The sequence below is a fragment of the Mustelus asterias genome, chromosome 8, assembly GCF_964213995.1.
Source record: "Mustelus asterias chromosome 8, sMusAst1.hap1.1, whole genome shotgun sequence".
NCBI classification, from domain to species: domain Eukaryota; kingdom Metazoa; phylum Chordata; class Chondrichthyes; order Carcharhiniformes; family Triakidae; genus Mustelus; species Mustelus asterias.
This window is the reverse complement of record NC_135808.1, coordinates 81,219,311-81,232,567: the sequence shown is the minus strand read 5'-3', so window position 1 is coordinate 81,232,567 and position 13,257 is coordinate 81,219,311. Positions and strand designations below refer to the sequence as shown.

Below are 13,257 nucleotides of genomic sequence, written 5' to 3'. Positions count from 1 at the left end.
TGCCTCTGTTTATCTCCATTTACAAAGCAATGGAACATTTTTTTTGTCAAATAAAAAAACTGCAAGATTATATTCTAACTGATTTATGTGTCATTTTAATTATTTTGTTACATTCATGTTCTTAGATTGTCCCTTCTCAGCCAATGAATTGCTTTTGAACAGTCTCTCTTGCTGGTATTCAAAAGGAAAACCAAGAGTGGCTGGTTTTATTAATCATCTGCATTGTTTTCCAAAGAAAGGCTGGATCTAGTTGTGTTGATAGGTATGTTACTATCAAGATTTGTTTTCTTTTCCTGGCAAAAGCACAGGCGACTTTGTTCTAAGGAAACATGGAAAAGGTTGTGCAAAGATAAATCTTTATCAGGCACCAGCCAGCCAGCTCCAGCAAGTAACCTGTCTGAGTGAAGCAATGGCAATTAATTTTGTTTGGCTATGTTCATGGTAAATGTCCCATACATCATGTACTGCACTCTCATGTCTCCCTATCTGCTGGAAAATCTGTATTCATTGATAGGCCACTAAATGCCACGTACCTCCAACTTGCTCATCCAATGTTGCATATACACTTTTCATATACACTTTCTCGTGGTAAGTCTCATTATGAAAATTGATTTGGCAATTTAAGATTGCTGCAATAAGTCACAACTCGCTTTTGAAAGAATGACAGATCCCCAAAACCAAATAAAAAGTAGTTTATTTATTAGTCACAAGTAGGCTTACATTCACACTGCAATGAAGTTACTGTGAAAATCCTCTGGTCGCCACACTCCAGCATCTGTTCAGGTACACAGAGGGAGAATTTAGTATGGCCAATTCACCTAACCTGCACATCTTTGGACTGTGGGAGGAAACCAGAGCACCCAAAGGAAACCCACGCAAACACGGAGAGAACATGCAAATTCCACACAGACAGTGACCCAAGCCAGGAATCGAACCCAGGCCCCTGGTGCTGTGAGCAGCAGTGCTAACCATGCCACCCCCATGCCCACCATGCAATGGTTTGCATCCAAAGGTTTTAAAGGAAGGAAATGCCAAAGTATAATTCCCCAAATTTCTCTTGATTCGGGAACCTTTCCTTTAGATTGGAAAATTGTGCCTGTCACTCTGCTTTTTAAGAATGATGAGGGAGAAAACCGGGGAATTATAAACCTGTTAACTTAGCATCTGTTGTCAGAAAGTTACTAGAGTTTACAATTAAGGACAGGATAATCTCAGAATGAGCCAGCATGGATTTATGAAGAGTCAACAGCATCTCATAAATCTGACTGAAATTTTTTGGAGAAGTGAGTAGTGGACAGGGGAATATGTATGGATGCTATTTATATGGACTTCCAGAAGATATTTGATAAGTTCTTCATAAGAGACTGTTGGCTAAAACTGAAAGCAAATTATTGACTTGGTCAGGAAGATAGCTGAGTACTCGTAGACAGAGTTGGGATAATGGACAGGTAATTGGCAAGTTGTAACTAGTGGTATCCCACAATGATCCCAATTGTGTCCTCAACTAATCACTGTACTTACCAACGACTTAGATAATGGGATAGAAAGCCTCACACCCAAATTTGCTAGTGACAGAAAAGTAAGCAGCATTGTCAGCGCTGTAGATGGAAGCATAAAATTGCAGAGAGAGTAGTAGTTTAAGTGAATAGGCAAAACTGTGGCAAATTCATTTGAATGCCGGCAAATATAAGGGCATCTTCTTTGAACCTAAAACAACAGAGCAGAGTAGTTTCTAACTGGTATAATGTGAAAAATAACAGAGACCCAAAGAAACTTGTGATTCAGGTATATGGATAATTAAAATGTCATGAACAGGGGCAGAAAATAATCAAAAACAGCGAATGGAATGCTCGTCCTTATACCTAGAGAAATTGAATACAAGGTGTGTAGAAAGTGATATTATAGCTATACAAAGCCCTGGTTATATCACCCCTTGAGTACTGCGAGCTTTTGAGCACCTCACTTTAAGAAGCATTCACTGGCCTGAGAGGGAGTTCAGTGTTAATATACCAGATCAATACCAGGACTTCAAAGGATAAATGATGGGATGAGATTACAGAAACTCATGGTTTATTTTCTGCAAATTAGAAGCTTTAGATGTGATAGAGTGAAATTAATTCCACTGCTTGAGCAATCTAGGACTAAACATTTACAGCCAGATCTTTCAGGAGTGAAAACACTTTTGTGGTGGAGGTAGGTTCAACTGAGACATTCAAGAAAGCATTAGATGGTTATTTGAATAGGAACAATGTGCAGGGGTATGGGGAAAAGGCAGGAGAGTGGCACTAATTCATAATGCTCATTAGGAGAGCCAATGCAGACACGATGGGCCAAATGGCCTCTCTCCTCACTGTAACAATTCTGTGAAATTAGTGAGCACTTCGACACACAAAAACATGATAAAAGTTTGAAAATCTCTTTCATAAATGGCAATTGATACCATTTCATTTGTTAATTTTAAAGCTGAGATTGACGGATTTTTGTAATTGAAGGTCATTATAGGATATGGGGAAAAGATCAGTATGTGGTAGAGTTAGTACCAAATCCATCATGATCTTACTGAATAATGGAACAAGCTCATGAGGCTAAATTACCTAGTCATGTCCTATGAGCCTTGGTTTACAAGGCTCCTGGATAAGCATTGAAGAAATGTTTTAAAGTGAGTGCTCTGTTATCCTGCCTCACACCATGTCCGATTCGCTGGCTCACCATTATTGGCACATCTCAATTTTAAAATCCCTCATTGCTTCAACCCTCGCTACCTCTTCTAGCTCCACAGCCCTCCAAGATCTCTGAGCTCATCCAATACTGGCTTATTAAGCATTATTGATTTTAATCATACCACTATTACTGGCCATACTTTCAGCTACCCACATCCCAAGCTCTGGAATTCTTTCCTTAAACCACTCTGTTTCTTTACCTTTCCTTCCTTCTGAGATACTCCTTAAAACCTACTGCTTTGAGTAAGCTTTTAGTCAGCAGACCTAATATCACCTTACGTAGTTTGGAGTTAAGGTTCTTTCGCATAAAGTGCCTTGAGGTGTTTGATTACATCAGTGATGCTTCATAAATGCTAATTATTGCTATAAACCAAAATTATGATGTAACTGGCTCTCTAAGGCATTGTACCCTCCCTTTCGAAACTACCATCATCACACTCCGCCACTTCATAAGACCAATGCTTGACCCCTCTGTCTCAGTAAATTATCACCCACTTCCAACCACCCTTTCTTTGAATTTGTTATCACCTTCCAAAACTGCCCATCTTCCTGTAACCGCAATTCGAATCGCCTTTCTGTCCTACAACACTGAAAACATAGAAAAAAAAGTAGGCCATGTAGCCCATTCAGCCTGTTCCAACATTCAAAAGATCATGGCATCTACTTGGGTAGAAATGCCAGAGTCATGATCCTCTGAGGGTGAAAATCTCTTTATCTCAGATCTAAATGGCCAACCCCTGAGACTGTGATACTTAGTTTGAGAGCCAGATGGGGAAAACAGCCTTTCAGCATCTTTCCTGTAAAGCTCAATAAATGTTTTACATCTCCATGAGACCACCTCTCACTCTTCTAAACTCTAAAGAAGATAGTCCCAATCTAATGAAGCCTGCCCTATGGTACTTTATCAGTCCTTTTGAAAATCTGTGTGACATCTATTGAATTACCATTGTCGAGATTGTCTATTACCTCTTCAAAGAATTCCACCAAGTTGGCTAAGAGCCAGCCTTTCATAATTCATGCAATGTGATTATAATTTATGTTTGTGGATGCTTTTCCATCACTTAGCATAGATTCTAGTATCTTTACCATTGCTGGTGTTAAGCTGACTGATCTATAGTTCCCAGGTTTAGTTCTCCCCTACTCGGAACAACATTCACTATCCTTCAGTCCTCTGGCGCTATCTCCTCTTTTGTGGAAATGTAAGACTAGGAAAGTAGGCTTGTCAGTGCATTCTGCTTCAACTTGACAATTAATATTTCAACTGGTCCTCCTCATCTCTGCCAGTAAATGCCAGCCTGCTCCTGACCAAAGTCAAGCAAACTCTAGAACACTGGAGCTGCACCAAGATTGAATTACTTTTAAACCACACTGGAACCAAGTCGTTATTTGAATTTGATTTTATTAGTTTGACATTCACCAAGTTTCTTTTTTTCAAAAAGTACAAAACAAACTTTTTTTTATAAAGTGCAGCCTGTCAACAGGACTTGCTTTTTACAGAAAGAACACTTTGTAATGGCTGTAAGCGTTCTGAAACATACAGTAATGCTTAATTACAGTGGTTTGCAATAATCAAATGAGCTGGCAGAGGTTAACAGTGCATCATTCCCAGCATCAAGGTCTGAATAATTTCTTATCTTATTGCTAACATTAAATTTCTGGTTACTGTAGCTGCTTCTGAAAATGAATCCTCATATATACAAGACAGTCGTTGCACTGTGTTGTAATGTATTTTCTGGTCACAGGTTTGCTACACAGCAGCAAAGCTTTTCTCTAAGAAGAGATACACAAGTCTTACAGTCTCAGCACATTAATTTATAGAATACATATAAGATCAATTAAGTACAAAAATCAATTTATGAATCACCTCAAATTAAAACTCCACCAGAGCACAATTGGGGAATGCAATGATTTTTGCCTTTCCTTGGCAATACCATTTTAGAAAAACACCCAATTTGGAATTTTCATTGTGCAATTTCTATCTATTTTAACAATTAAAATATAAACTTCAGAAGGCAAGAACAATAATTCCTGAGCCTTTTATCCTTTGCATCAAAAATAATATTTATATAAACAGCATTTATTTCTCCATAAATAAATAAGTACAGTTCAGATAATAATTGCAAATGTTAAGACAATAAATAAGTTTAAAATAAATAATAATAAATACAGGAAGTTATTTAAGAACCATTTAGAGATATCAAAGAGTTTTCCACCCACTCTGTGTTGATGTTGGTGATTCACTCTGAGGCACAGTTCCAGGGGTCTCAGTGGCCCCATGTGTAAGCTAAGACGGTGAATGATTGTGAAAAATGTGGCTATGAAAAGACAGTTGTGGCCAAAACTGATGTCATTCTCACCAGCTTTCTGCATCTGTGCACTTTCTGTCAGATACATTGACCAGTTATCAAGCACGAGAGCTATAGTTAATCCTCCCCTTACCGAGAACAAAAATATTAGGGCCAATTGCAGTGCTGTTCTATCTGAATTGGAGGATGAGTCTTTAAAATGAACAAATCTCATGCACAACTAGAGATTGACAGGAAAGGAATCTAAATGTCTGGTTAGAATGGGAGCTGAAGGTTACATGGAGAACTATAGGCTGAGATGATCAAATAGTTCATGCTGCATATGGTTGCTGTGCTGAAGAGCATTCAGCCAGTGCTTCAGTAATGGAGATAAGGGGAATGAAATATTCTACCATTGTGACATTTGGAATCAGGGATATTTGCATTAAAAAAATCTTCAGGATACACTAAATAAAATGCCCTTTGAAGTGATCCAAATTGCTTCTCAGGGTTGCTAAAGTGAGGAATCAATACCATCGTCCTGGCTCCCTAACACAGGGTAAATAAACCAGTTGTAATACCTCCACCATTATTCCAGCATCGTTTATAAAACATTCATCCAATTAAAAATAAACTTTTTAAAGTTCTGTCGATTGCTCTTTCAATAGTGCATGCCCCTGTGGATTAACATTGTTCAAGCCTGAATTGGAAGATTTGGGACTGATAGAGCCTTGTTTGTTGGGTATAGATTCAGGAACACTGAATGAAATCATTGGGCATGGCCCCTTTATATTGTTGCAGACCAATGTGCTCAGTGATGCAGTGTTCACAATGTCAAAACCAACTTTCCCACCAAAGGTACTAGGTTTCCAATATTCTGGGGAGCAAATGATGTTCCCCATTAAACCCTTCAAAGAGAAAGGGGCCCCCATCTCAACCATTGTTTCTCCAAATATGGATCCAGGTCTTGGTTTTTCTATCATCAAAGCAGGATACATCTCTATTGCATCAATATCCCCATAAAGTTCTCTCAGCTCAGCTGCCATCTCTTTCTCCCCTGTAATACAAAGAAGAAATTGCAATGAAGTACAACAAATACTACAAACTTATAAGATATTTTAAATGCAATTATGGAAAAGATTTAAATATGTTCTTGAACAAACTTAAGTAAGGATATTTTAGGTATCATGCATTTTCATCATCAAGTGGTCTGTATTATGGTGCTTTTGAGGATTGTTCTACAAGTTCAGATGAACTCTGCTATAAAACTTTGACAAGATCAACAAGCAGAGGCTAAGAAGTCAGCTTGGTGAGGCATCTCACCCCTTCAAAAAAATGGAACACTCCACACCGTAGGCAGGTGAGCTATGAACTGAGAAATTTGTAGGAATTGAGAAATTTGCCATCGGGTGGTGCATTTTCCCACAAAATGGTAGAGTTTACTTCCACGTGTAATTTGTAACCTGGCCATGAGAATGAGAGGTAACAGCAGTGGGCGGCTGAATATTTTCCAGTTTTTGTCCTCAGCATTAAACACTCACAGGTCAGGTTTTGCACAAATCAGCAGAAGTGTAAAAGTGTAACCAAAAGAGAAAGTGCTGGAAAATCTCAGCAGGTCTGGGAGCATCTGCAAGGAGAGAAAAGAGCTGACGGTTCAAGTCCAGACGACCCTTTGTCAAAGCTAAAAGGCATAGGAAGTGGAGTGTAAAAAGTGGGGTCTAAAAGGCATAGAAAGAGGGGTGGGGAGTAAAGATGTATCTACTCTTTCCAGGATTGCAGCTTAACTCCCAATTTCAGAAACATGAAATTGTTTCTGAACAATTCTGAACAAATGGGCGGGATTTTCCAGCCATGTTCGTCCCAAAACTGGAAAATCCCACCCGAGGTCAACGGACCTTTCCATGGTCACCCCTCGCCCACTCCAATTCCCATGGCAGGCGGAACGGGAAAATTCAACCCGTCATATCACACCATGTTGGCATTCCTATAACATTGATCATGGAAGAGTTTGCCAATTCAGTACAATTACTGCTGCATGACGGATGCATATATTAAAAATGTGTTTGTAATTGGGTTAAGAATATTCCATGCTGCTGTATGTAGCATAGCATGAGAGAGGATGCCTTCAAACTCAGTCTGAGTTAGATCAGATCCCAGAATTTAAAATAAAAGAATAGCCTGCTCTAATTGATCTTTACCCCTTTTAGTTATACTTGAATTGTATCAAATATTATTTAAATACAATTTACAGATTAATTTACAGATAAAAACTGTACCTGTAAGATCTTCAAAAGACTCGTATGGTTTCATTAAGAAGCGTTTCCTATATTCATTCAGAGATTTGTAACGCATCTGTCGAGTTTGCTCAATAGTAGCGATAGCCACTTTAATCAATGCTGCATTTATATTTCTGCCTCCAGCAACCTGTAGAAACACCAGGATCATTAACTTAACAGCCACATGAATCCAACAGTTTCACTTACTTAATACTGTGAAGGATTTTGTTCTATTTATGAATACTGTGGAATATACTATTCCTTTTTAGTCAAAGATGCATTTTGTTTCTATAGTTACTGAGTTAAGAGAGTTGGGAGGTAAAGCGAAGCCAATATTAACGGCAATATAAGGTTTACAATATGGGGTGTATACATTTGACACCAGCAGTTCAAGTGTTAAAATCTCCTTCATTGTTGCAGCAGAAATTACTTGCTGTTTTTTTCTTTGCACTATGAGCTGATTCTTACCCTGCCAGCAATCTGCCTGGTGAATGAGTCCACCATGTTGCCGATGCCATGTTCCAGCAATACTGAGTTATTGAAGAGGAATTCACGGTAACTGTAGTCTCTATTCTCAATGTTGAAGGAATCTGGCATGAGGGGATGCCAGTGGTAGAGGGTGTTGAACTCTGAAGCAATCCGGTTACTGTATTGGAATTGTTGGTCGAAGAGCAGTTCTGGGTCAAATTTCAGCTTGAAGTGATAACCGCTTAGATGTTGTACATAATCTTCAATGATAATTTTGATGGTCTCTCCTGTAAGCATTAACAAGAGTTTGAGGATTTATTTAAAAGCAGCACATTAATGACAAAACTTTTATTTATTCCAACTAAACTAAACTTCTAAATTGTGCAGTTCTATGAATATGCTATTTTGCTGTTACATGGCAGGACATTGTCTCTGCACCTTAGTATAGGTTTGTCCAAATGATCAGGAGCTATTTTCAAAGGCGGTTGGGTTCACTCACCTATCAGTATAAGTCTGGTTGTCTGAAACAGCCGTTCATCGTCCCAATCAGGGTGCTCCACTTTCAACACATCACAGACGCGATTGTGTTCCCGCAACCAGATTGTCGCATACATCATCAACCCTGGAACCAATCCAAAGAATTCCTGTCCCACAGCAAACTGCAAGTGTTCAGAGATGTGAGGAGGGTAAGTCATCTCTACCCCGGTATCCTTAACAGTGGGAGGATAGACTTCCCCATTGTGGACCTGCAATTAATTTTTGTGGATTAGATAAGATTTCACATAGAGCATATTGAAATAATGAAAAATAACTCAAAGATACCTGGACGCTGAACATGTAAATATTACTGCCCTATTAAAATACATGATAAGAAATTCAGATTAAAGTACCTGATACTTAAGTTTCCCATCTGTAAATAGTCTCAGTTTGTGCTGTCTGTCCAAAGTTTCTCCATAAATGTGGCACAGGTCAACCTGCACAATGCAAAGCATATTAAACATAAGTAGGTGCACAATTTTAGACTTAATGTTAGAATAGTAAATATATTTTTGAAACTGAAACGCTAATTTCTAAAAAGCAAGTATAATGATGGATTGTGTTATTTACACCCAATATTAGTGAATTGTTGTTGAAAACAGTTCCATGATTTGTACTTACACCATGTCCCAAACCCTTTGTAAATGCAGGACCTCGGCTCTGGTCAGTCTTAAAAAACTGGTGGGTAAAATGCTGAGCAAAGAAGGCAAACATCATATTGGTCCTTTGGGGATCGGGCGCAAATTTCTTCCTCATTAAGAATCTTTCTGCTAAATACTTGGCATCAGGCAGTGTTTTCTTTCCTGTGGGTGAAGAGAAAAATATATCTTAAGAACTGTTGCCATCATCTATTAAAGTGGCGCTGTTTCTTCCCAACCTTCAGCAGTAACGTGGATTGTATTTGAATAACTAATCTTTTAAGCAAAGTCAATACAACACTCCAAACCTACATACACACCACTCCAAATAAAAGCCATTTTGCTGTCTCCATATCAGTGGAAGAAATAGGATAAAGAGAGTACCACGCTAAAATATATTTTTACCCATAAGTGACATGAATTAAATATCAGCTTATTCATTGGCAAGGCCCCGGTAGAGCACAAAAGATAGGAATAGATGTGATGTGGAGATGCTGGCGTTGGACTGGGGTGGGCACAGTAAAAAGTCTCACCACACCAGATTAAAGTCCAACAGCTTTATTTGAGTTCACTCACCTAATGAAGGAGCAGCGCTCCAAAAGCTCGTGATTCCAAACAAACCTGTTGGACTTTAACCTGGTGTTGTGATAGGAATAGAAGTAGACTATACAGCCACTAAAGTAAGAAAGGATGCTGTAACAGTAGAGTTTCTCATACTATTAACTCACCAGCTACTCCCATTGGAGTTGGGCAGTCTTCAGGAGTTGGTGGAAGAGTTCTGGTGTAGTAGGAGATATTGGCGTATGCTTCCCAGCTCTTATAGTCATAATCTGCATTGTAGGTAGGGGGGCTGTCAATCAAGTTGGACCTGGCTATTTGGGGTGGAAAAAAATGTTTATATTTAGGTCCCATATTTCAAAACCACAACCAGAAACAATATATATGTAGTCCTTACATCTTGTGGAATGAATAAAATTCGCCCATTAGTGAAGAACAAGCTAAGAATTCCTTCACTCAGTCTGTCGAGCAACTTCTCAAATCTGATTAAATCCTTTCCCTTAACTACTTACGGCAAATACATAAACATATTTATTTTACCAACAGTACTGAACATGCCAAATTTTCAGAAATGCATGTCTTCAATACATAACACCCAAAATAATTCTTATCCCACACTACTTTATGACTGCCCTTTGCAACTTCACATAACTGACTCACACCACGTGGGCTGCACCTTCTCTAGGACAATTCATTATGGACAATACATATGATCTTGCCCACATCCCGTAAACGAATAGAAACAGTACTATCTCCCTAACATTTAATCTCCACATTTAATTATGCCAGTTTGTATTTAGAATGATTCAAAGTGCTCCAAATAAAAGTCATGAGCATGGGTTTATTTTTACTTACAGGTTAAGACGTAACGCATGATTCTGTCCCTTAAAAAAGGGATCTGATTCACCACGTTCCAGATTCCTGTGTAGTGGGTCAGGATGTGATGGACTGTGTTAGGAGAGGGTTTCAGGCTCAGTTTCACCCAGGTCCAAAACTCGGCTGTTGGGAGGGGGGATTCAGGAGGTGAGAGTTAGCGGTTATCAGAAAGGTGAACAGTGCCAGTGCACAATAACACACAAACACAAGGTGAAGTGCAACTTACGTTTGGTGCAGTTCACGCCGGAAAAGCCAGTCCGGGTACAATCGCATTCGTAAGCGTCCACCCCGACGGAGGTGCAAACTCCCCGGTTCTGGCAGGGATTCGAGCAGCAAGGGTTAGCTAGAAGGAAAACAAAGAGGTCAGTCAGGTTCACAGATCATTTTACAGGCTCTGGTGAACAGGCTTGTGTTTCTTGCACACAACACTGGGCTGCAGCCTCGACTAATCTCAACTGGAAATGAAAACTCGGTGGGTGAAAATCACTGATAGGCATTAAGGTTTGATTTTTATTCAGAATCACTCGAGTTGAGAGGACAAGTTACCATTACTGTGTGCTTCTTTGAGACAGACCGAACTGTTGCCCAGGCCACAACCTGCTAACGATTAGAATATTAAATCATATCTAAGAAACGATTCTCTCTAATATTTCTGCAGCTTTCTGTTAAATTCATTTCTTTTACGATGGGCAATGATCTTCCTGAGGATTGAAAGCATTCCCTCTCTCTCAGTACAACAATCTCCTACACACACACACACTCTCACTTTCTCCCGTTCCCCCTGCAGCCTGAATGAAGTCCCCTGCCTGCTGGAGACGGGCTCGATTTTGCCATCTTTCTCCTTACCTGCTTGGCTGAGAGGGAGGATCCCGGCGAGAAGCAGCAAAAACATCCCCCGGGTGTTCAGTGCGCTCAGTTTTCCTAACATCGTGCTTCCCGTTTGAAGTGTCTTCTGGATCTGCTCACCAGCACTTTCGCCCAGCTTTTTAAGCTCTGCTTTCTTCCTGTGAGTCAGAAGACCTGACGTCTTTGAGGCGGAATAACGTCTTTGAAAGCCCGCCCCTCGGTGCCGGCCCCCTGCTGTTTCCTCCTGGGCATATCAATCTTTCTCTTCCATCATTTCTCTCGTAGCCGGAGTTATTATTGAATTTGTAACACAAATTCAGGTGTATTCAAGATCCCAAACAACTCACTGATCACCCCCAAAAAAAGAAAGTTTCCTCTGGTTTCTGGCAACACCTTAAAAATGTGTCTTCTGGTGATCACTGCCTCTGGAAACAATTTCTCCTCATTTACTCTATCAAAACAGTTCATGATTTTGAATCAAAATCTCCGCTTGATCTACAGTGCACTCTGAGGCACAATTCCATCCCCCCTCTTCCTCCCTCCCCTCCCCACACCTCCCCTGCTCCCATTCTAGTAAATCCCTTTGGGACTGCCTGGAAGGTCTTTCTTGTGGGGACTGGAATTCAACAAGATGCTCCCAACTGAAGCCTCACTAACGTTTTGTGAAGTTTTAGCATCAATTCCTTGTTTTTGTACTCTATTGATAAACACGAGAATCTCGACTACGTTGTCTGAGGCTGGAAATACACACCAGAGTCCGAGGCTTCAGTTTGGACCCTTTCTACAGACTCTTCCCACCCATCGTGTGTGTTTCCAGTTTCATTCATTGTATTTTGTTTCAGATTCCAAACGCTTTATAATATTCTGCTCCTCATGTAGATTTACTAACTGGGATCATTTAACAGCATTTTGCTATTCTCTTTATGTCACAAGGATAAATATAACACAGTAAGCAAACTGTGATACAGTTGTAAGCTAATAGTGTACGATTCATGAAGGTGTTGCCTCTGTAATACTTATTCCTTCATTTGTTTCGTTTCTTAGACAATCCTGCGCAACTGTTTTAATTTTGTTGACAACAGACAGAAGATATCTGGTATATGATACAGCCATCGAAATTTGGAATGTAAAGACAAATTTTGATAGTTCAGTGAAGTCAACATTTAGACTGTAAACTTTACTGAGGAAATAATTCAGAAAATCCTCCCCCCCCCCTCCTTTCTATCACCCCCGCCCTGCCTCCATTCTGCCATCTACCTAAACACACCGCCTGCAGACAAGAGAGTGGATAGTTGGCAAACCTGTTAAAAGATATTTACCAGTATTGGGAAACCAAAAGAGAAAGTGTTGGAAAATCTCAGCAGGTCTGGCAGCATCTGTAAGGAGAGAAAAGAGCCGACGTTTCGAGTCCAGGCGACCCTTTGTTTACCAGTATTTTTCTCTGTCAGATACCATTCAATTTCCTTTTAACCCCAACTTCTCTCGCTCCATTCTGTTTAATTGCTGGACTGTGTCAGCCCATTATCCTGCCTGCCTACTGCAGCATTGCTGAGATGACCCCATTGCCAGAACTGTGATTATGACTGCCATACGATAATGTTCAATATATTGTACAACTATACTGTCAAATGTTAATTCATTGAATGAAACCAATAGGTGTAAATTGGTAACCATGTCAAAAACTGATATGTTTGTGTCCTTACTTTACTATTTATTCAAAGAAAGACAGAGTGACATTAAGTAGGAGAGTACATATCCTGTACCACTATTCGATAACCAAGGCATTTATGATTATTTTATTCCTCCAACTTCTTCCTTTTGCCTGTGAAAGATGTTGGCACAGTGGTTAGCACTGCTGCCTTACAGCGTCAGGGACCTGGGTTCGATTCCCGGCTTGGGTCACTGTCTGTGTGGAGTTTGCACATTCTCCCCGTGTCTGCATGGGTATCCTCCAGATGCTCCAGTTTCCTCCCACAGTCCAAAGATGTACAGGTTAGGTGGATTGGCCATACTAAATTGCCCCTTAATGTCAGGGGGACTAGCTAGAGTAAAT

At 39.9% G+C, this 13,257-nt stretch overlaps 1 protein-coding gene across 1 annotated transcript; it reads right to left on the bottom strand.

Annotated features, from left to right (window-relative positions):
• Window positions 1–4,102: 4,102 nt before the first annotated feature.
• On the bottom strand, window positions 4,103–11,335 carry LOC144497303 (prostaglandin G/H synthase 2-like). The gene is made up of 10 exons (XM_078218353.1): window positions 11,205–11,335; window positions 10,585–10,701; window positions 10,338–10,481; window positions 9,653–9,796; window positions 8,908–9,089; window positions 8,640–8,723; window positions 8,249–8,495; window positions 7,750–8,036; window positions 7,282–7,429; window positions 4,103–6,062 (listed from the first exon to the last, which is right to left on the bottom strand). Exons 1-10 carry the CDS (start codon window positions 11,284–11,286, stop codon window positions 5,644–5,646), a joined length of 1,854 nt encoding a protein of 617 aa, XP_078074479.1. The 5' UTR covers window positions 11,287–11,335; the 3' UTR covers window positions 4,103–5,643.
• Window positions 11,336–13,257: the final 1,922 nt, after the last annotated feature.

Bases quoted from the DNA above. Each gene is read 5' to 3' on its own strand.
- LOC144497303 (XM_078218353.1), bottom strand. From the start codon at position 11,286: ATGTTAGGAAAACTGAGCGCACTGAACACCCGGGGGATGTTTTTGCTG. The intron at 10,482-10,584 runs GTAAGTTGCACT...CCCTCCCAACAG, and splicing joins CGGCGTGAACTGCACCAAAC to CCGAGTTTTGGACCTGGGTG. The intron at 9,090-9,652 runs GTGAGTTAATAG...CTTCACCCACAG, and splicing joins AACTCCAATGGGAGTAGCTG to GAAAGAAAACACTGCCTGAT.